This window comes from Corvus brachyrhynchos, unplaced genomic scaffold (assembly GCF_000691975.1).
Source record: "Corvus brachyrhynchos isolate BGI_N302 unplaced genomic scaffold, ASM69197v1 scaffold26, whole genome shotgun sequence".
NCBI lineage: Eukaryota > Metazoa > Chordata > Aves > Passeriformes > Corvidae > Corvus > Corvus brachyrhynchos.
Genome location: NW_008239324.1, coordinates 6,665,097 through 6,688,440, shown reverse-complemented (window position 1 = coordinate 6,688,440; position 23,344 = coordinate 6,665,097). Strand labels below are relative to the sequence as shown.

At 45.6% G+C, this 23,344-nt stretch overlaps 1 protein-coding gene across 1 annotated transcript in view; it reads left to right on the top strand.

The window, feature by feature from the left end:
- NECAB2 (N-terminal EF-hand calcium binding protein 2) overlaps window positions 1–23,344 on the top strand; it is a 92,346-nt gene that overhangs the window by 38,909 nt on the left and 30,093 nt on the right. Inside the window, exon 4 of the mRNA XM_017740820.1 lies at window positions 15,453–15,561. Within this exon, the coding sequence (XP_017596309.1) occupies window positions 15,453–15,561 (109 nt within the window). The remainder of the gene's footprint in view (window positions 1–15,452; window positions 15,562–23,344) is intronic.

Below are 23,344 nucleotides of genomic sequence, written 5' to 3'. Positions count from 1 at the left end.
GTTGCTTTCTAAATGAGGTGCCTGACATTTTAAAGGTCAGCAGCCAGGGAGAGGGTGACCGCTGTTCAGCAAATGCAACCCGACTGTGCTCGCTGCCTTGCTGTGCCCTTCACATCAGGGCTGGGGCTGCCTGATTGCCTGGGAAGACAATTTCTGTAGATGTTTCCTAAACGGACAGATTTGCAATACCCAAAAGAGGAAGGGTACCTGATACTTTTCCCATTTCCCATTTCTCCTCCCTCTAGGGGGCTAATAAGGGGGCAAGTGGGCAAAGAAAGACGGATGGGAGGTTGAGGTTGGATTCGGGTAGAGGAGACGGAAGAAGAGAGTGTCCATTGACACCGAGGCATCAGTTAACAGCAGACACTCCTGCCCTGCTGGCAGCTGGGGCCGTGGGGTGATGTGTCACATGTGGCACCTCAGCATGTCCCTGCTCCATCCCAGCGGGGCGAGCCCTCTCCAGACACAGCACTCCCTGGCTGAAGGCTCAGGCTGCTCAGAGCAAAACTCAGCTGGGGACTGGCTACAGCTGAAGGAAAGATTAGCAGGGCAAACAGATCCATGTTTTTTCAATATCAAAAGCCTTACACTCTGAATCACTGGAGCCACTCGCCCCCTTCCTGTGTGTGTTTTCTGAGAGCCCTGCACTGACCTGAGCAAATGTATTCATAGAGCAAGTGACTGGATAACCAAGGCAACATAAAAGAAAGCAGTTTTCTTATATTCATAAATCAGTACAGAACAGGACTGGACCATTGCAGTACAGCCTGAGTAGGCTTTTTTCTTTTTACCCTCTATCTTCTAGAATTTTAGTATTCAACTTTTAAGCCTGCAGTATGAATTTCTATGCTGGACTGCTAAACCTTTGAATTGTCAACATGCTGAGCGTTTTGATCCTTTTATAAAACAAGAACGAGGATTAAATGTTTCTCACTGCACAGCTATTGCAGCAGCACTGGGTGCAGATTCACAGAGGCTGATCTTGCATCAGGAGCCATGTTGTTCTGTAGCACAGACATCCCGTGGGATTTGGGCAGGTAGGAAACCACCGAGCTGATTGTGAGCTTCCTTCTGTCTGCAAAAGCACATCAGTGTGCTCCATGAGAGAGGCAAGGTATGGAATTAGCTTCTCTTTAATTAGGGTGGTCCTAGAAGGAAACAGCAAAAGTTGCATCATCTCCCACACCAAATGTCACCAAACCCTCAGTCAGATATATCCTCTGACCAGGCACCATGGCATGGCCTGACCAGCACCCTGACCCTCACTAACTCCGCTGGTTTTGCAATGACTGTTTTGTTTCCCAGCTCCTAGCTCATTATGTCCTTTTTTTGTGTGTGTGTCTGTAAATGAAACACAAATGTTCCAGGTTCACATGTGTACAAAGGGGCAAACAGGTCCCTCATGAGAGGGGGGCTAATTCCTGCTAAATTCACCCATAGCTCTGTGCACTGAACCAGAAAAAAATCCAACCTGTGCTAATAGTTTGGGAAGGCAGGAAATTTTAGTGGGTTTCCTTCAGGCAAAGGACAGCCTGCAGAGATGTGTGCTCCTCCAAGGCTGTGACGATGCTTATCTGCTTTCTGGAAAGCTTTTTCATGGCAGGTTTGGCACTGACATGTGAGCTGGTAGTGTTGGGAGACAGAAAACATCTCTGTAAACTGCTGCTTTGATGAAGCTCTCAGATGAGACTTTTCCTCCACCAGGATGCTTCTTTCTTCAAACGGGTCCAATCTCTGCTAATAAATCACCTCCTCCACATGAGGAGGGTTTGATCAAACATCACAGGAGATATCATCAAGGGCTAAACCTAGCATTTTCTATTCCATTACCTAAAGCTCATAACACTCAATGTATCAAAGAAGTACAGAGTTCCCTCAAGCATTTCTATCTCCAAGCCAGGCAACCCGCCATGAGCTGTCCATGTGCAGAGTGGATCCTGAGTTTTCTTTCTTGGTTGCTGGGTTATGTTTACTCCTGCTGTAGTACTCCTGTACTCCTGAGCAGAATAGAGCAGGGCTGTGCTCCCAACTTAGGGCTCCCCAGCTTTGGGAATAAAAGATGTTAGCAATTTGGGTTTCCTATGATTCGCTTCTATAGCATTTCCTGGCATGGCACTTGTGTGAAATCTAGATGCTGTTGGGTTTTGGTGGGAGGTTTTTTGGTGTTGTTTCTTTTTTTTAAAACTATAAAAAGATTCCAGTGATTTTGTTACCAGAGCCTGAGGAAGCAGAAGAGAACTCCAATGAGTGTGGTTTATCTTGTAAACTGTTATGCATAACCCTAAGTGCTGGAGGCCCTCAGTGCCACTGCTCTCCTGGGTAAATTTGGTTCTGCCAAAAGCAGATGGGTCATGCTTCACCCTAATGTCAGACAGCTTGTGTGTCTTGACTTCCATGGGCCACGTTGCTCTTTTTCTCCTCCTTCTGCACAATGCATTGGTTTCTCAGCTGCTTTTTCACACCAGCTGCCAGCGCTTCCCCCCTCTCCTCTCCAGACATCACCTTTGGGTATCATAAGACCTTAAAGAGAAAAGAAGAGATGGGAGCAGCAGTTCCCTGTGCAGAGGCTGCAGACAGTGCTGTCCTGCTGGGTTTCAGCATGCCAATATGAGCAGTGTTCCCATGCAGTGGAGCACTTGGATCCGGGTTAAGCCTGGGTGGTGCCTTGGGGAAGTTTTGCATCACAAGGTTCTGCAGAAGGGTCTGGAAGCATCTCCCTGCACTGTCCATGTGCCTCTCCTTGGGATCTGTCTGATCCCAGGTTCTCAGTTATGCTGGGAAAGGCTGCGTGCTGCTCCAGGTCGCATGGCTGCAGCAGATGCTGCTGAGGTGGCGTGGAAAAATTGTGAATTCAGCAGACGTTAAGTAGCACACGGCATTAAAAATTCACAAAGACTTCTCTGAAACACTGTCTCCCAAAGAAGCATTTTAATGAGCTGCAGCAGGGCTGGGTGAGGGAGTATGGAGACCCTTCCCCAGCACTGTTAGGAAACAGTCCCATGCACAAGTCACCCCAGTGGTTTGTGCATTTGTGGTTCTCAATTTTCAGTGAAAAACTGCAGCAGAGGGTTTTTTCTGTTCTTTTCCTATTTAGAAACTCAGTGACAACTTGTTCAGGTTTGCTGTGGAAAAGCAGACTAAAAACTGAGAGGCTGTTGTCAGTGTTCAGGGGAAGATATAAGGATTAAACTGAAACAAAACTTGAAATACTTTAGGTCTGGGATTTTCAAATATTCCTTTGAAAACTTTCTTTAAGAAGAGAAGAAAGATGACCCCGTTTTTCCCTGGGGAAAAAAACCAAAAAAAACAACGACTTGTAGGCATTTTTGCAGTGGCTTTGTCCTTCAGATACCCTTTTTTTCCTCATCTTTGATTTAGCCAAATTAAAGCAGGCTGAGTTGAACCACAGAGCCCGCGGGTCAGTGGCTGGGATACTGAGGACGGAAGGAACTGATGGGAGATGCTGAGATGGGCAGGGGCTGGGGGGGCTTCACAGCAGGAGCCTTGAGTTGGCACACAAGTTTGCCTCTGCCTTTTGTGCTGGCACCAGTGGGGCTTGCCTGCTTTTGCAGTTCAATCTGGGACAGAGCCCACGGAGCAGGCGCTGTGGGGATGCCCTGCCTTTCGCAGTGCGAGCCGTGACCTACTTGTGAAAGCAGTGCCCGTGGGGTGTGGGTCGGGGGGGTTCTGCCGTGCAGCTCCTGCTGCAGTGATTCTTGTTCTTAATGTTTTCATCATTTGTTTGAATTTGTGTTTTTTCATTTGTACTTTATTCTCTACTACACAGGTCATTGCAGAAAAGACAGCAAAATACCTTATCTTTCTCCTCCCTTAACCAAAAAGCTGGATAAGAGTTCTGGGGGTTTTATAACCTAGTTTTGAAACAAACTACAAAAGCTAAACAGAGAAGATACTAATGCTGCAGCTTTGTTAAAAGTAGAAATCTGTGATTAAAGAGGTGCTTGTTTAATTTGCTGGAGCAGAAAAAACATATTTAGATTTTGTTTTTTCTTTGCAATCTTTTCAGAGCAGATGTGTCTTCCCTGCAGGACTGCTCTGTTCTGTGCTGCTCAGATGCATCGCTGGAGCAAAAGGATGGAAGAGTGTAGAAAAGATCTGCATTGTTTGCCTTAGAGATGTTAAATATCTCTGACAGGGCTGAGACACCCGTCCTGCCCTGGACAAATAGCTGGAGACACTGAGCATAGGGCTTCCATTTTTGCTGTGAAAATAAACGGGAAATGCAGAAACTTATTAAGTGGAAGCATAAAAATAAGAGCAACTGTGGATTGAGTGAGGTTTGGCTTGGCTGCTCTCTCTGTGCAGCCATGGGGAGCCAGGACAGACCATGCTGGAGACTTGCAAGAGCACTCTGTGGGGAGGGACCACTTTGGCTCTCATTTATACTGGGTCCTGAAGGAAAGACTACCCCGAAAAAAGATTTAGCTATTGGCAAAGAGATTTTTCAGAGAGGGACCATCAAACATGAGCAGTTGTTTTGTTTAGAGCCTGAAACTTTTTTTAACAGGGATTTTGAAACCACTGAGTTTCAAGAAATGAAACATTAGTGTTGCAGAAGGTCAGTGATGTAGGCTTACACCTGGACTTCACGGTTCAGGGGTTAACATCAGGAAGCAAGTAATTAATTACACAGATTCTGCATTTGCTCTTCAAACACCTATTGAGCCCTGGCACAGGGAGCTGAATGTCCTGTATGCTGCAGATGATAAAGCAGTAGGGAAACTTCTTCTGCCTTTTGAGAATGCAAACGAGGAATCTGCTTTTCACGTCAGTTTAATTTGCTGTCTTCATCTCTGCGCATCTTGTTAGCTGAATGGAAAACTGTTGATGCTGCCAGTGCAATCTGGATATTGTTCCATGGGGCTGCAGAAAGCGGTGAGTTTGTAGCTCTCTAATCTGCAGTAATTTGCTGCTAATTTGTCAACAGCCAACAGCTCCAGTGGCCACCACATGGAAACAGCCCCACTGCCTTCTTCTGGTCAGTGTTAGTGAAAGGCGACTTAGAGCACTGCTTCTCATCCATTGCAAGGGTTTTACTAAGCACAGGATAATGCTTATTTTACAAGGGGGAAACAAAATCACAGGAGAACTGTTGCAGTGACAGAAACCAGGTGAGTTTTCAGGTTTTCCCACAGCTCATTCCTGACATGCTACCATGCCACAGGGACCCAGCACAGTCATTGCACCCTGGGCACTGCTTCTGGCTGTGGTACTAAATCCTTCAGCTGGGCTGAAATGCAACTTCTGCTGTCAGGGATCAGGAAATCAAACCAGGTGTTATGTTTTATCTCTTGCAGTAGCCTTAGCTGAGCACTGTGCCTCCCTGGGTAGGGCAACAGCTGAAATGCTGCCCGTGGCTCCTGTCCAGGCTGTCCCTGGGAGAGGCTGCTGTTGTGGTGTGGCAGCAGTGATCCCCACGAGCAGCTCCCAGGGGCTGGTGGCAGTGATCCCCACGAGCAGCTCCCAGGGAGCTGGTGGCAGTGATCCCCACGAGCAGCTCTCAGGGAGCTGGTGGCAGTGATCTCCATGAGCTGCTCACGGAGCAACCTCTGGCAGCATCACCAGGCTGTGCCCAGATCCAGTGTGGTGCTGCAAGCCCTGCCAAGAACAGCCTCAGCCCCAGAGAGGTTCTCTCCCTGCCATGCCCTGGCCACACCAGCACAACACTTTTGAGAGGTAACACCATGCATTTTCATGATTTTTTCCTCTTTTGCTCAAACACTTGCCTCTTCCTCATTTTGAAGCTGAATGCTGAGTATAATGAGCTGAAAATAGTGCAAACCCTGCCCTGGCCCTCTGAAATATTCATCTATCTGCACGTTAAAAAAAGCAAGTGAGAAGGCTGGTTAATGAGGAACAGAGGGGAATTAGGGCTGTTTGGTGTCTGTTTCTGAGCTTTCCAAGAAATCTGGATTTAATAGGCTGTTGCAGAGCTGGGGTGTACTGGAGTTGGGAGTGTTGGCTTCTGCTTCAGCTTGATTGAAACTTCCTGATCAATCATCCCAGGTTTACTTTTTCTTTTGATGTTTCTGCTAAAATATAATGATTAAGTTTGAAAACTTTGGAGCTGGCAATATGCCTGGAGCTGATAGTTCACAAACGTTTCAGCTAGCACATTCCCACTCGGGCACAGAGCAGAACTACATACATTGCCTTTCTAAATCTGGGCTCTGAGTTTTCCTCAATCCAAAGAGAGGACATTAACTTGGCAGGGGAGGGTGTGAGGGCCCTGTATGGACTCCAGTGTGTTTTAGGAAAGCAGGAGGTTACTGTCAGTAAGTAATGGTGTTTCCCCACATGTCTTACGATGAAGGACCTGCTATCTAAAATTTTCCTCTTTCTCTCTTTCCTGTTTGCCATGTATGTGCATCCACAGCTGCTTCTCAAGGAGTCTGAGAGCTGTATGAGCCCCATGGTCTGGGTTTGCTGCTGTCAGTGCACTGAGCTGTTCCTTAAACTCAGTGGGATACGCAGAACATCCTCTGCTCCAGCACCAGAGCTGCTCTGTGCTTGCTGTTGCTGTTCCAGCAATTTCCTGAGAATATCAGTTGTACTCTCCTGGTCTGTCTGGGTGCAGGAGGTAACTGTAGCTCCAGGCACTGCTTTCTAGCAAAATGAAGCTTTTGTCTGCCCACCTGGAGACAGAAATCAAATAAATAATGGAACCATAGAATGATCTGTGTTGGAAGAGACCTTAACGCTCATCTAGTTCCAATCCCCTGCCATGGCAGGGACACGTCCCACTAGACCAGGTTGCTCAAAGCCCTGTCCAGCCTTGCCTTGAACACTTCCAGCGATGGGAAGTGACCTGATAAGCTTCAGAAGTGGTATTTTGACTTGTCCCTACAGAGAAACCCAGGTTTTCCTCCTTGCTGCTGAAGGGCAGGCACTGGTGTGTGTATGTGACCTGTCCCCAGCCAGCCTGGGCAGAGGGGACTCTGGAAGATGTTACCCAGGGTAGCTTCTCAGAGGCTTTTTTTTGATATGGTGAAGGTCACTTGGAGTTTAGACAGGCATGAGCTCCCTCAGATCCCATATTATTCTTGTAGGAGACCTGAAGGACAGCACACCAAGTGCTGCAGTGGTTTTACATCTCTGCCCATCACCCCAAGATTTCTGCCTCTCAGCAGAAATCTCATCCAGTGGGCTGCATCTGGAGGATCACCATGGCATGGCAGGAGAAAGAGCCTTGCAGCAGCTTGAAACCATGCATAGCTTTTGATGTGTGAGTGGGGAATTGCAAAAAAGTCTCCCAAATAAACCCACTGCTCTACTTTGATGTGGCAGGGCTCAGGAGGAGATTTAAATATCTCTCCATGATTCCCAGGCCACCTCTATTTTGCACACAAAGAAATGCTTAACCTTGCAGGGAATTACGTATCACAACGCAGTTTGCTGATGGATAAAAACTAACTATTTTTTGCATAGGAAAAGAACAGCTGTGCTATTTAATAATGTAAGTATCCAAATATCAGTTTTTCCTCCTACTATTTATTTTATTGTATTTTTAATTGTCTGTAGTAATTCCTGTCCAGAATAGTTGTTTTTAGGGCACTGCAGGAGGCAGGTTCTGCTCTCTTTTAGAAAGGCTCCTGGTAATTTTGCCTTAAATGCAAGGAGGAAGTTTTGAAGTCAGGATTTACCACCTTGGGATGGTTGAAGCACAGAGTGATCTCATATTAACAACAAGCTGTGCTGTCTTTGTGTTTCATTTTCACTTTAGATCAAATATTTAGAGAGGCTGTTTGTAGCTTGTGGGCTTTGACTGGGGGTTTTGTATAGGAAAGGTTGCTGATGTTTTTTAAATCACAGAATAACTAAGGTTGGAAAAGCCCCCTAAGACCATAGAGTGACCCTGGGGTCTATCACTGTGTTCCCGAATGCCACACCTACAAGTCTGTTAAATACCTTCACAGGTGGTGATCCCACCACTTTCCTGGGCAGCCTGTTCCAGTGCTTGACCATCATTTCAGTGAAGAAATTTTTCCTAATATCCAGTCTGCGCAACTTTTTTCAGGAAGGTGACTGAAGATGGGGTCTGCAGCAAGGCTCCCTGAGCAATAAACAGGAAGTTTGGGGATCAAGTAGTAGGGATCAAAGGTTGACAGTGTTGCAACCACTTCTTTCTTCCAGTCTCCTCTAAAACATAAATTTTTATTTTGTATAGCTGTGTCTACAATGTCTTACATGTTACACCTAGGAGTTCAAATAAAAAAAGAAGTTGGGAAGCGTGGGGAGGGGAGATACTGAAGGCACTTCAATGAAGAAGGAAGTAGATGTTCAGGATGACAGAGAGGGTGAGACTGAGTAACAATGGAGAGAGCAAGACAGGTGTTTGGACATGTGGAGAGCCAAAGTCTTTGGGAGAGAGAATGAGGCTGTTTGGGCCAGGAGATTGCGAGCTCTGCACAGCAACTTTCTGCTTTGCTGTGCTGGCCTGTCCTTGTGTAACTCACAGGGCAAAGACTTTAAATGAGTAAATAAATCCGAGGTGCTAAAAAGCCATGGTTGTTCAAAGTCAGCCATCCATTTAATAGCACCCAATATAAAAAGGCAGTGTCAGGTCAACCAAGATGAAAAATAACTGAGATGCAGTGGCAGTTGTATGTCTGGAGCTAAGCTGGGTCTGCTGATGACTGCAACATCTTGGAAACAGAGATTTCCTGATGGGGGAGAGTGAAGGAACAGAGGTGAAGGTATGTCCCCAAACCCTTCAGCAACAACTAGAACAGCAGTGTGTTGTCAGCATTATTCTCATACTAAATCCAAAGTACAGCACTGTACCAGCCTCTAGGAAGAAAAGTAACTCTATCCCAAACAAAACCAGGACACTTTATTTATGTATTTATTTAAGATTATATATTTATGGTATTTAGCCCAGAGGTCTGCTTTGTGCTACGACATTGACCTTGGTGCACAGCCATCCAGGGTGCCTCCCCTCCAGCCCCTCTTGGCTGCCCAGGCTGGAGCCCAAGGAACCCATCGAGAATTCACCTATTGCCTCTCAAAATGAATTCTTTGCCAGGACGTTGCTTGCTGCAAGCTCTGGTTTCCTTTCCTGAGCCTTTTCCCACTGCTCTGCCCTGAGCCAGACCAACATGTTTGTGTACACAGGGTCCCAGGGCACAGATCACCTGCATTCTGCATGAATAATTGCAGAGCTGCAGCACGTGGAGGGGCTGACTCAGTGCTTTCCTTGTGCCTCTACAGATGTGAAGCAAATGCATTGAGATCAGCTGTTGACAGTAATTTTCTTTTTAAACTGCAAGCAAATAACTTGGATAGTGAGAGGAAAACTGAAACAGGTTACCTCCAGTTTTCTGGAGGAAAATGGTGCATGGAGAAAACTTTGTGGACTACAGGCATTTCTGTCTGAATCCTCTTGTAACTGTTCAGGTGATTTTTGCTATAACCTCTACTAAGCAGCACTTGCATTGGTCCTGGCCAGGCTACTTACACCCTGAGGAAGTCTAACTCCAGCACTTAATTTGTAAACAGCTGGGAATTTTTTTGGAAGGCATTCCTAGATACCTGTGATAAAACGTCCAAATTCAATGTAATGGGTAACTACAGAAAAGAACCCCCCACATTTAAATCAGGTCATTACAGCAGGGTGAGAATTATGTGGGAAACTGAAAAAAGTACAGTCTTCACAAAAGATAGTGGGAGAAAATGTGCTATATCACTCCTGCATATCTCCCTACCTACCAGCTTACATTTGACAACTATCTATAGCTGCCATTAAAAATAATTTCAAAATTGCTTCTAACTCTAGGATGACAAAAGGCTTGATTTCATGATAAAAGCTGAGCAGTTTGGGGAAAATTCTGACATGCTAATGGACATTGCTTAATGCCCAGACTATTTCTGATGGGAATGAGGTTCAGTTTTCTGACTACAATGAAAATCCCATTTTTCTCCAGTCCAAATCCTACAGGGAAGATTCCCAGCCATTGTCTGCTTGGTGCATGCACCATTACCCATTGCCCTAGACAAGAACCAGGCTTTATGTCATTCCTCACTCTCTTAAACTGACTGATGTGGTAATTTTGAAATGAAAGTCGCTTTTCCCCTATTTTAATGGAAATGGAAAGGCTAATCCTGTCACAAAAAGGATTCTCAGTCCTTCTATCAAGTGCCCCATCCAGGCATAGAAAGGAAAGATGTTCTGGGAAGATAAAAATCCCAAAGGTTTTTATTAACACATGGCACAAAGATGGTGATGCTGGAAGCAGGGCAGCATGTGGCATTTGCCAGTGAGCTTGGGTGAGTGTGCCCAGCCTGCCCCAGAGTGAGGAGCACTGGGGGTTGTGCCCGTGGGAGCTGTCGTGGGGTCACTGGCAGAAGATGGAAGACACCACCTCAAACCTGTGCTAATGGCAAGAAGGTGAAGGAGGGGATCATGCCCAGTACACACAAAAGCATTGATCAAGTGTTTCTCAGTGAGCTGAGAAAGCAAAACCCCAGACCCCATAGTTCAATCCCTTGCTTTGTCTGTATGTGAAACTGTCTTCTGTGCCAGCCTTGGCATTGCTGTGCCAGCATCCCCCCAGAGGTGTCACCAGCACTCCCAGCTGGCATTAGAAATGCACAGGAGTACTCCAAATAGAGATTATCTGCTATGTTGGAAATCTGTCTCTCAGGGTACCTGTTCAGATCACTTGGTGTGGTACTGACCCATGTGAAAACAGCTGTGCTGGGCATTAGTTAAGTTTCAAAATTTTGGAGTCATTCTGTAAATTTCTTTCACTAGAAAATTACTGTAATTGTAGTAATTCCTTGTAATGATGTGTGGTACATCTCATTAGCAAAGCCACTTGCAGGGGCTCTCTTCCAGTGGCAATGGCACCGTCCTTGTGTGGAGCCACCCAAACATGGGCTGTGCTGCTCCTGTGGTTCTGCAGCTTCAGCCAGGTCTGGAGGTGAATCACCAGCCCTGCTTCCAACTAAATGCTATTGCCCCCATCAGAACTCTGTGAGGCTGGAATTAAAGTGGCTGGGTAATTTTTTGTTGGCTGCTACGTGCCTGAGCAAGTGGCGAGGAGCTGCAGATGATTTTTGGACAGGGCTGGCTGATGCAGAGAACGCACCCCTTCTTAGCCCAGTGGAAAGGTTCATCACAGATCAGATCTGTGGGCCTGGAGGTAATTTTTCCTAACAGCCCAGGATGGAAGCTGAAGCCCATATTCCCCTTTGTTCTAATGAATAAAGTCTGTCCTCTTGGCTTCCGAGGGGGCTGGATGAAAGCTTCAGGGTAGAAGCCAATTCCTGTTCTTGCTGGCTCATGTATCTGCACAGGCATACCCCCAAAAAAGAAGAAAAAAATAGAGTTATCATTTTTATTCACAGGCTACAATAAAATCCAATTTACTTACCCATAGCTCATGGGCACTTGCAAGTAAGCGAAGCTTAGAGCATTTTAGAACTCGCAGAGAAGTAAAAGTAAGTAATGAAGTATATTCATAATAATAGCTAGAAAATATATTCATAATATATCTGGAAAATATATGAGCAGTCTCAAACTCATGTAATTGAAAACAGATTTAGCAAACTCAGGCTCAGAACAGTGACCTTATTTTGTAGCTGCTTTAAGCTATTTGTATCACTGAGTGAATTTCCAGAAACTCAGCCATCAGATTTCCTATACCTTGGACAATTTATGATCTCAGTTTGATTTTTCCCTGGGCTGTGTTAGCGGGTGAGAACAGCTTGATTGTGTGAGTCGGAAGGTGTAAAAGCTACTTCTGGACTCCTCACATTTTCATGATGGCAAATGGAGATATAATAACATCCCAGTTGGGGCTTTCTGATGTTCTCTCTTATGTCCTTCTCTCTTCAGTTACTTTTAACTTTGATAGCTCTGTTGGGCTGGCAATTTGCTTTGGTCTTTGCCTGTGATTGAATTATTTTGAAAAGCTGGGGTAAAATGAAGATTGCTCTCTTAGGAAGAAATGATGGCAGGATAGCTGTGGCCTGATTATCTCTTTTCTCAGCCGATCAGTGCAAGGGAGGCAATTTCTAGTTAGTAGCACTTGTCCTTGCTGGCAGCTAGGTGTTAACTTCAAGCACTGGGTTTAAAGGGGAGGGAGGTAGTCAGTGGAAATAGGTAGTCCACCTTTCGTATGGTTGTCCAGATAAAAAAGTCACAAATATTTGTGTAGATCTAGATCTCTGGATTTTAAGATCTTTACAATCTAGATCTCTTTGAGATCTCTAGATCTTAAAAATGATGGAAACTTTATTTGGTTTAGTGAGATTTGGTGAAGAATCTCAATTTTTCTATCATGCTTCCTATCAAAAGTTGCTCCCAAGGGCTGAAAGGTCCCAGACAAGCTCTACAGGGCAGGGTGTGGGTGAGGCTGAACCGTACAATTGAGGCTCTGGTACAGCCCCTGCCTGTCCATCTGGAGAATTTGTACCTTTTGAGCCCAGCCGCTTTCAGCAAAAAGCTGCTTTCTGGAAGTCTTATCCATTCTCTACTGGGTGCACACACTTCTGCTGTCAGAAAAAGCTGTGACTGTCCTGATAAGGCTCCTCCTGGACCACAGTGTCCCATCGGCTCTTACTTATCACAGCGACTGCCAGCCAGGGGACCTGGTGTTGGTGGCATTGTGGTCAACCCTCCTTGCCCAGGGTTTTTTAACAGTTTAATTTGAACTGGCAAATCCCAGCCCAGTCTGCTTCCTCTTATCACCCTGAGTTCCCTGAAGGCATCTTTGCTTGCTGGGCTCCAGAAACCCAGGCTCTCAGGCTGTTCCACAATTATAGATATGCAGCTCAAGGATTATCTCGTTACTCAGAAAGGCTTTTGCTTTGTGTGTTTGCAGGCAAGTATTCCAGTTTGTATTAAATGACAATCAGCTTTAAGCTGACTGGTACTTGGTGCTGGTGGTTCGGGGGGGAATGAAAGTCCTGAGCACTGCTTGCAAATAAAATTGGTACTTTTATTCAAATTCTGTGGGGTCAGAATACTTTTATTCAAGCAGTTCTGTGGGGTCTCTAGACAATAAAAATTAGATAAAAGTCAGTGTCATCTCCTTCTTCCTCTAGATCCTTAAATCATCCTCTTTTTTCATTACTTTGGGCTGTTAAATGCCAACAAAAATTCAGTGTGTATTGGTTTCCAGTGATCTGACATGTCATGGTAGTTGGTATCTGTTCTACCTGTTCTTTCTGGAGGCTCTGAGATAGGAGTCAGAGCAGTGTTTTGGCACAGATTTTAAACACAGACATTTCAGAGGCTGCAGCAAAAATGTGTCCTGGAGCGTACTACTCAAAAAAACCCTCAAAAAACCCAGACCAAAACAAATCAAGCCAGAGTAAAATGGAAGACCGGAGTTATAAGATATAAACTAGATAAAGGCCATGGATTTTTTGCCTTAAACTTAGAAACACCTTTTTTTCAGAGTTAAGCAAACTGTAAATTCAGATCAAAGTTCTCTCCTGAAAAAATACCCACTTCACCTTACAGTTTCTCTTTCCCAGTAAGTTGATTTATGTGACTTTTCTGGGAATTTATTTCTGCCTGCCCTCTGTGTGGAAGGACAGTTTGAAGGTGAACAGTTGCTAATTTATGGTTTACAGGTAAAATGTTCCACATATAAAGAATTGTTTAGCCCTTGTGGGATAGAAATGCTGCCATCCTTTTGATCTTGGTGTTTGAAGATGAGCATTCATTGCCAGTCAGGATCAGAAGAAACCAAACCTTGATCTTGGCTGGGATACTGCATAAATAGGAGCACTGAGGGGGAAGAGCTTCTTATCCAGTTCTGCAATATGAAGAGGTGGAGATGGGTGGTGTGGAGGGGGCTCCTGCTCTGGACAGTCTTTTTATCTCCTTTGGGGAAAGAATCTCACCACTGGGTTAATCTCCAGGTGACACAGGTGGGATGCTTTTTATTTTTCTGTAATCAGAAACAGAGAGCAGATTTGGGACCCATTCCCTGAGCTGTGCATTGGTATTCTGCACCCTGCCTGCTGCAAAGAGGTCACATTTTGGGGAAGGAGTGCAGAAAAACAATAAAGGCAGCTGGACCCTTTCTGCAGCCATTGTGGTGCTCTGGAAGTGGTGCCCTCTTCACCCAGGGCTGCTGTAGACTTTGTTCTCCTGCTGTGTTCCTTTCATAATTGCCAATTAAATGGGCATCTTAGACTCAGTTTATCACTGTTCTAAATTTGTCTATGCCAGGCAAGGGAAACTGGGTTAGCATTTGGCAATGCAGGTATGTTTAAAGAGCAGCAGACTTACTTTGGGGAAGAAATATTGATGTGTATGTGGAGAGTTGGCTGATTTTGTCCTCTAGCATCATTTCCTGAAAAAGAAACAACAGGGTTTATTATTGATTTGATTAAATAATAAATGATACATTGTCCTAGCACAAAGTAGGCAGCATTTCCAGTCTGTGACTCTTCTGTGGATGTGAATGGAAAGATTTTAAATAATATGTGACCTGGGGTAGTCATTCCCCCCAGGCACTGCTGCACACCAGGGTCTGGCGTCAGCAGCTTGGACAAGAAATGATAAATTAAAATTTCTTTAGAGCTTCTTTTGTCTCTCTCCTGTTGCTTTATTGCTGAACTTCACAGGAGCTTTCTCACAGCCAGCTCTGTGCCTGTCCACAGTGCTTGGTAGCTGCTGTTTAACATTTCTGTCCAGAGCAGGGAGATGGACTGAGCTGGAGAGGATGCAGCTGGATGGAGATGGCAAAAGATACTGCTGGGTCTGTTATAATTCCAGCCCAGGGTCTTTTCCTATCTGTTAAATGTCCCTTAATGAGTGTCCTGTGTCATTTGAGCATAGGGTAGACAAAACACTCCATAATCTCTTAAATGTAATTCAGTTTTAGGATGAAGCTTAACAGTTTTTCCTCTTTAGGTTTGAGCCAGGCTTTGGCTTAATAGCCCAATTAGTTGCCAGTGGCCAGTGTATCCATACCCAGGAGCACCTTCATCTGGCCCTGGCTCAGCCAGAGCTGCAGGGTCCCACCCTGAGACCCGCTGCCTCCAGGCAGCAACTGACAGAACGAGAGGACACAGTCTTAAACTGCCCCAGGGGAAATATGGGTTGGATATTAGGAATAAGTTTTTCACAGTAAGAGTGGTTAAATACTGGAATCGTCTGCCCGGGGAGGTGGTGGAGTCACCATCCCTGGATGTGTTTAAAAAAAGATTGGATGTGGCACTCAGTGCCATGGTTTAGTTGAGGTGGTGTTAGGGCATGGGTTGGACTCGGTGATCTTGAAGGTCTCTTCCAACCTGGTGATTGTGTGATTCTGTAAGATCTGCACTGGTTGAGGGCCAGTTTTGCAGAAGCATTTGGAGATAATTTTGGTGTAAATCCTTAAATCTGTAAATAACTCTTGATTTTCAGCCTTGTCCCCCTCACTTTACTTGTCCCCTTTCCCTAATGGCAGCTGTGTCACTGTTTGCAGATGATGGGAAGCTGTCCCTGGAGGAGTTCCAGGCCTTCTTTTCTGATGGGACACTCAACGAAGAAGAACTTGAGAAGCTCTTTCATGCCATTGACTCAGACAACACTAAGTAAGTTCCCTGTGCTGACACCCTTCCATTTCACAGAGTGTGGATCATGGCAGGGGTGTGCAGCAGCCATGCTGTGCTCCTCTGGAGAGCTGAGCTCTGCACGGGCTGCGGGGGTGCAACTTGCTTTGCAAAACTTTGCAAAATCTCTGTTTCTGCTTGGTTCGTGTCTCATCCTGACAGCCATTATGATTTCTTTTGTCTTGGTGGTTTTTTCAGGCCATTTCCTTTAGTGAAACCTGACCTTTACAGCATCTGAAACTATTCTTAGTTTGATGTGGGCATTTAAATACCTCTTTAACTTTTTCACTTTATCTAAAAGCTTTGCTGTGCTATAAAAGGCAATGGTGTGAATCTCTCTAAGCACAGACCTGTCCTGCCTCTTTGTGATGTCTCTGTATCCCCTGCACCTGGACCATGCCTACTTCACCTCCAATCCAAAAAACCCTGGAAAGCAGTGATTGTTCTAGCACTTAAAGAAACGAGCCCCTTTACCTTCAAGGTGAGATGTTGATCCAAGTTGTGGATGCTTTGCCCCTGCTCTGCTCCCCACAGCCCAAGGTGGCTGTTCTGGCCACACAAAGCCTGGCCAAGGCAGTGAGGGCTGGACCCAGGAGCACAGTCAGCGTTGTGGCTACAACAGCAGCAGGGAAAAACGATGGCAGAGGAGGGCTCTAGGTGTGCCTTTAGTTTGACATGACATCAAAGTTGAAGCTTAAATATGGCACCTGACTGCTCTCCATGAGCATCAAGCTTCTGCAGGCTGTGCCAGGCTGTCAAACTGAGCTGACAGACTCGTTAGCAGCTGATGTTTCCTTCCCCTCCCTGTCCTGGCTGTTTCTCCCTCAGTGCTCCCTCTGCCTGCCTTTGCCTTTGGTGGGGTCTGAGGTGTTTGTGAGCTCCCTGACAGTGTCTGGTGCCAGCAGCATTTGGGATCAGCCTGAAGCCATGGTTTTCCAGTAGGAGACTGCCAGCAGGCAACAGCAGCACTGGGCACCAGCACAAAGGGCACAACCCACTGGTGGCTTTTCCCTTTCCAAGTGGAATCTGTCTTCAAAAGCCTGAGTGGTTTTATCTATTTGAAAATACAAGTAAAAAACATCTTTGAGTCATATTCTAGTGTGACTCCTATTCCTCTGGAGAGAAAAAAATCTGTCCAAAAAGCAGAAGAAAAGAGAATCCAATTTTAAATGAGAAGTCTTAAAGCAAGTGCTTGAAAAATAATAATCTGGTTAATTCTGAAGCCTTCTGACAGCAGGGAGATGGAGTTTTGCCCATGTGAGTGGTGCTTTTTTTGCCACCCATCCAAAAAATCCCCTGGAAAGCAGTGACTCTGCTGGAGGGCACTGGCACCTAAGCAGCAGCTGTAAAACTCATCAACACAGTACAGGGACTGCTGAAGAATTTCCAAGAGCAAAGTAAATGTGAAGTTTCTCAAAATCATATCTTTTCAATGTGTGTACTTCCCAAAGTTTATTCCAAGGTCAGAAATACCGAAGACCAGCTTGATACTTACCTTCCCCTGAACCAAAGAAAGTTTAGTGATTTTATTACTAAAACTATCTGGGAAGGATCTGTCCTTTCTAAAGGCTCTTCTTCCAGCTCCAGGTGATGTTCCCAGGTGAACTCTCAGTAGACTCTGGGACTTGGGTGCTCACCTGCCTCTGTACTGAAATAATTTATAATTTATAGCATTGCCTGAGTCTGCCAATGCCCACATGGCCTTTGGAAGGAAGCAGAGGGTTGATGTGCAATCCAGGGCACGTGGGGGTGAGTGTGGGGATATTTCTTCTGGTCTTTTTGAAACAGGAAATTGGATTGCAGCCCATTTTTTGCTTGGGAATTGTAGGGAATTTGCAGCTTGCTCCAAGCCTTAGTAAGGGATGTCTCCTAAACTGGACAGAGAGAAAATGTGCTATTTGTAAATGCCATGCAGCAGTGCTGTTGGCAAGGGGTCTCGTTGAGCAGTTCCCAAGCGTGACAAGAGCTCCCACGATTTGGTAGGATTTGTCTTTAGCCAAGCTGCCTTGATACAGTCATCAATACCTGTTAGGAACTGATACTTGCAGAGAGCAGCAGACCATCTGCTGTTCTTGGCTGGAAGGAAAAGCAACGAGTTGGTCACGCTTCCAAGTTAAATCCTTGCATGAATTGGCACTTGTTTATTGATTTAGAAAGCATAGACATCTATAGCAAATTTATCAAGTTGGGGAAGGAAAGTATTCCTTGTTTTTAATCTGCAAGAGCTGTCTCAGTCTCCAGAAAACCTATTCAGAGCCAGGCTTCCTTCTTCAAAATTGTTTTTTACTATGAACTGAGTAGTTTGCTTGACTGCAGTCCTGCGTCCAGTACAGTCCTTCAAGTCCAAGTCATGTGTGCTCTTCACCTTGCTGTGTCTTTTGTTACCCTCACAGTAAATTGCCAGGTCTGTGGGAGCTTGGGCAGGGGGGTGCTGCCTCCAGCAAGCCCAGGCACTGCTGTCGCTGTGCAAGAGAAGTGGAGTGCAGCCTTCATTTTTCCATTTTACAGGGGAACGTAAGAACAATATCAACTTTATCTTTCTCAAAGGCTGTTTGAATTACAGTTTTTGCTATTTGATAGAAATTTGTTTATTTTTAATTTTTTTGATACTCTCTTTTATCTCCCCATTTTTCTCATATTGGCCATTGTGTTTGTTTAGTGTGCAAAACAAAGTTTGTTTATTGAGATTACATTACAGCAAGAGTAGAAAATGAAGAAAATTATGTTCCTGCTGATTATTAGTAATTGCTGCTACCAGCCAATTACAAAATGTTGATTCAATTTCCTGGAGTATTTTTAGAAGCAGAGAGCTGCCTTGTGGGAGTAGAGAAAATGAATGTCTGTACCAGTTTCTTAACTGGGATTAGCTGGGGAGACAGTGGGAAAGAGAAAAGCTGGGCAGAGGAGTGGGAGGATGAGGTGGGTTATGGGTGAAGGAGTAGCTATGCTGCTCTGCAGAGTCAGTGCTGAGGTGCTGTGGCTGGAGGAGTCTGTGCTTCAATCCCGGCATCCTAGAGCCCAGAGAGACATCACACTGACAGCAGGGTGTACTTAGGAGGATGCTGAACTGAAAAGAGAGATTCCAAAATAACCCAGCAGCGTTAATGAGCTTCCTCCTTTCTTCTTGACTGCCTGGGAAGTGCCTCTAGGGGGTTGATGGTGTGGGACGCTGGGCACGGGCTTCAAAGCCCCACCCCAGGGTTTTATTACCAGGTATCTCCATGCAAGAACTATGCTGTAGATCCCATCATCACCAGGTAATTCATCTGGCCGCAGGAATGTGCAAAATGTGTCATGTGTTTCTCTTGGTGTTTTTTGGCAAAATTATATTCCTAAAGCTGCTGTTACTTAAAACCAACTAAGAAGTCGCATTTTTCTCTCTGTTTCTCATACGGTCTGCCCTCCTTCTCTCCTCCCAGCTGTAGCAGGACGCAAGAACAAGACATTGCTGGGTGGTTTTTCACTACTGGTTTTAGCTGTTATTTCAGGTGGTTTCAGCAGTGCTCCTTGGGGGGCTGCCTGAAGATTATTGGAGAGGTTATGTTACTATTAATACCAAGGCTACTGGAACAGCCCAAATAATCTGCAAAGTATGTTCATGTGATGTATGGACATACATAACTAAATAGATACTTCTTGTTTAGTGGCAGAAATGGGCTTTATAAAACATTGGGTTAATGGTTACCTGGGAAATCCAGTTATATTTGCAGAGTTATCTACACACTTTCTTACTTTTTCTAAAAAGATATATCAATTTCAAAAGGTAAAAGTCATTTCAGATGTAAAGCCAAACAAGTTTTAGGGTCACAAATGAACAGATGAAACCCTTTAAAGGTGTTACTGTGATACTGGACAAAGCTTGCTTTGTCTGACTCACAGCTCTCATCTTCTGCCAGCTCCCTGAGCTGGCACTAACTCCCACTCTGCATCCCCTTGGAAGGAAGAAGCACCTCTGAGCCCTTGGGAAAGCACAGGGATGTCAGACTTGGCTGTTGACCGAACAAGTGTAGTCCTTGCAGAGGATTTTAAAAATTCTTTTTCTATCTCGTGCATTTTTCATAGCTGCAGAGGACAACCCTTTGGGGAGAGATCTGCTCACTGGGGCAGGACTGCTCCAATGAGCTGTACAGGCCCATTCACAAGGAGACAAGGACATGGCTTTAGCATTCTGCTGCTCTGTCATTTGTTATCTCTTTGCTAGGCTTACAGCTATTCTTTTAATGGCTTTATTCTCCACCTCTCCCCGCTTAAAATGAGCTCTTCTCTCCAGTGGCAAACACTAGAAAAGGCTGGAGTGTGCATGTAGGATAATTAACAGAAGCTTCTCAGAAGCCTTTGCAGTTTCCCCAGACTGTCACTTTTGCCAGAGGATTGTGACAAAAGGAGAACTGAAGCCTCTTGAGTTCTCCAGCCTGTACTGCACCTGGCAGTGCCACCTCCCATCCTTCAAGGCACTGACCTGGGGCAGGAGGTGGTCCAGAGGGGTAATTGCAGGGGATGGAGGGGAAAACCGATCACCTGCCTTTGGGATGCTGAACAATATCCTTCTTGAGAATATGAAGCCACCTTCCTCCTCTGACCCCTCAGCTGCTCAGGTACCACAGGGAGCTGTACTATAAATCACAGTAATTTGGGGTCACTTCAGGGTGCAGAGATGCAGCAGGGTATGGTCAGGGTAGCTACCAACCCATACAGTTCCCGAGCTGGGGGGACAAGTGCAGGGCCACCTCAGAAGCAGCTAATGATCCTAATGAGCTTCTCTGCCTGCACTAATTAGTCCCACAGTGGAGCAGAGTGTGTCGGGCTCCAGAGCACTCTGCCGACACAGCTGTGCTGCTTCCAGCAGTGCATTCAGCTCCAGCACTTTGAGGGACCCACAATGCCAGTGAGGACAGGGTGGAAGCTTTGGACTGCCCCTGCTCTTACTGGCATCAGCAGGGTATTTGTGGGGCCAGAAGCTCTCAAAATGGGTCTTATAGTTTCCACAGATTAACTTTGATTCTCTGTTACTTTGAATGTGTCAATACCCAAAGGTGAAGATGAGTTTCTCAACACCCTCCTTCCAGCACACAGTCCTGCTCCAGACCTGAACACCTTCAGGGCCTTCTGGACAGCAGCCTGCTGTCCTTCTGCTCCAGTCCTTTTTTTCCTCTGGTGGAAAGGGTCTGTTACTGCTTTGTTTGGATGCCACAGTCCCTCCAGGCACTACTCTGAGGTGCTTTGCCTTCCTCCTACTCACCCCAGGTCTGGTGTCCTTTGGGTGAGAAGTCTCCATCTGAGAGGATCCCTGCACGTAGGGAGACTTCAGGAGCAGTGTTCTGCTGCCCTTGCTTTTCCCTGGGTTTCTGCAGTCCAGTCCTCTCAAATTTGATCAGAAAAGAACAATGATGATTATGACTGAATACTTGTTTCCTGATCCTCCCTCTCTCTCCCTCCCTAATCTTGGCTATTTGCATTGCAAACCTGATTCAGTGGCATGCTGGATTTGTCTGAAGCCTGCACTACAGAGATGGCTGTGCCCATTGAAACCAGCTTCACTTCTGAATATGGAATGTTCTCAATTAGCTCCCTGGGAAACAAACTACGGATGGTTTAATCAGCCAAGATCTTGATTAACTGATTCAAGAGACAGTTCTTGTCTCTTCTGAAAGGGACAAAATGATTGCACAAAAATTACATGTCTTGCTCTAATTTCTGGCTCTCAAGAACATGGGCATTTGGTGGATTTTGTTTATGTGGAAGATGTTTTTGAGTCCCAGCTTACTCTTCTCTAGACATGTCATTTAAACTATACTTTGCTCTATTTTTCTTTTAAGTGAAGAAATACTTGGTGCCAAAGCTGGTGCTCAGCATCTGCAAGTAGATAGAGACACAAAACATCTCAGGCTCACCAAAGAAAAGGGGCTTTAAAAACAAATCACTCTGTGGGAAGGTCATTGTGAGAAACACAAAGCTGAAAAACTGCACAGAATCTTGTTTGAACTAACATTTGAGAACATTTTTCTATTTCTAATCCTATTTCCCAGGTGTTTTCCCAGGCAGGCTCTCTGCTGGGTCCCTGGGGAGAGCCTGTCTGGTAGTGAAGGAGATTGGCTCTGGGAGCAGCTGGCTGGTGTTTGCTGCAGAGTGCGAAGATTGGGGAGGGTTTATCTGCACAAATGGAGTGAAGAAATATCACATCAGAGACTTTTCTAGCTGGGAAAGGGGCTCAGCACCTTATTTTTTGGATTGTTCAGGGCCATTCTGCCTCACAGGTTTTCCGTTCTAGGGAATAGAAAGATACCAAGATCTTGTGTTAAAATCATAAAAGTGACTGAGATATTTAATTCTAACCAACCACTTGTGTTTGAGTCATATTTGAGGCATTCAAAGAGATTGTAGACTTTACTTTCAGCTCCAATCTTGCAAATTTATGGGGCTTTTTTTCTTGGTAAATATACTTAGGGCACCAGCATCAAGCAGCAGACGTGTCCAGCTGTTCTTTGGTAGGCAGAGCAAGCTGTCTGCCTTGGGACTGGATTTGGGAGGAGGATTTTTAGATAATTTTTCAATGGCAGGAGAAAAGGATGAATGAGAAACAAAGATATAGGGGAAAATACAGCAATAGAATCCAGGGATTTCTTGCTTTACTATTCTTTTACTAGTTCCCTGCCAGTTGTATGTTACATATCCAAACCTGCACATTTGTTGCTCTAATTTCTTCCTCTCCTACATACAGTTTTGGCAGTAAACAAGATACCTGCAAAATCTAAAAGGAGAAGAAGGCTGATTTAATTTTACCTCATGCTCTCAATATCTCATTATTTGCTTCTGGCAGTTAGCAACCCATTCAGCTGAGCTCTGAACAATCCCTGTCTCTTTTACTGTTCAATATTACAGATATTACAAATAGAAATTGGATTAGCCCAGGCTTCCATATCAAGTGGAAATAGGCAAAATGTTAAATATTCACTCATCAAAAGAGACCATTTCTGACTGTTTCATACTGTTGACAGGTTGTGCATAAAAGCATAAGAGATCATCTCCTCCCTCCAAAAAGGAATATTTATTTGTTTTAGTGGTTTGCTCTGAAAACGGTGCTAAAAGAAATAATGAGAGCTTAAAAACATGGATAAATTACGTCTTTTGATGTAAAGGAGAGGGCCAACAAGTGGAGGGAAGTGTGTGAAAAAACATCTGAAGTGTAGCTTTGCTGCAAGCCAGAGGTATTTGTGCCACTATCGTGCCCCTGTGAAGGTGAAAACTCACAGCATCCCTTGGCTTTCTTGCGCGGGGAGGAGCAGGGCAGCAGCACCGCGGCACAGCGGGCTGAGGGGGTCAGTCAGACTGATGGAAATGGCTCTTTTCTGGGTAACTCAGCCCTGCAGGCTCCAGCACGGAATCGGAACCTCTCTGAAATCCAGGCAGTGATTTCCAGTCCGGGTTACGAATACTTGCACCCTTTCCACCTCTGTAACTCGCTCATCACGGCACTCGTGTGCCTGTCTTGCTCTTGTCCCTGCTGTGCTGGGCACCCACACCCAGCACTGGCTCTGCGAGTGCCCCCAAGGTCCCTGCAGTGGCATTTGGTGGGGGGCGGCCTGAGCCCCCAGCCCTGCTCAGCATCCCAGCTGCGGGCAGAGGAGGCGCGGCACGGACCGGCAGCTGCCCGGGGCTCCGCATCCCGGCCGTGGCACGGCAGGATCGCTCCCTGTGTGCTGGGGCACGGCAGGATCGCTCCCTGTGTGCCAGGCACGGCAGGATCGCTCCCTGTGTGCCGGGGCAC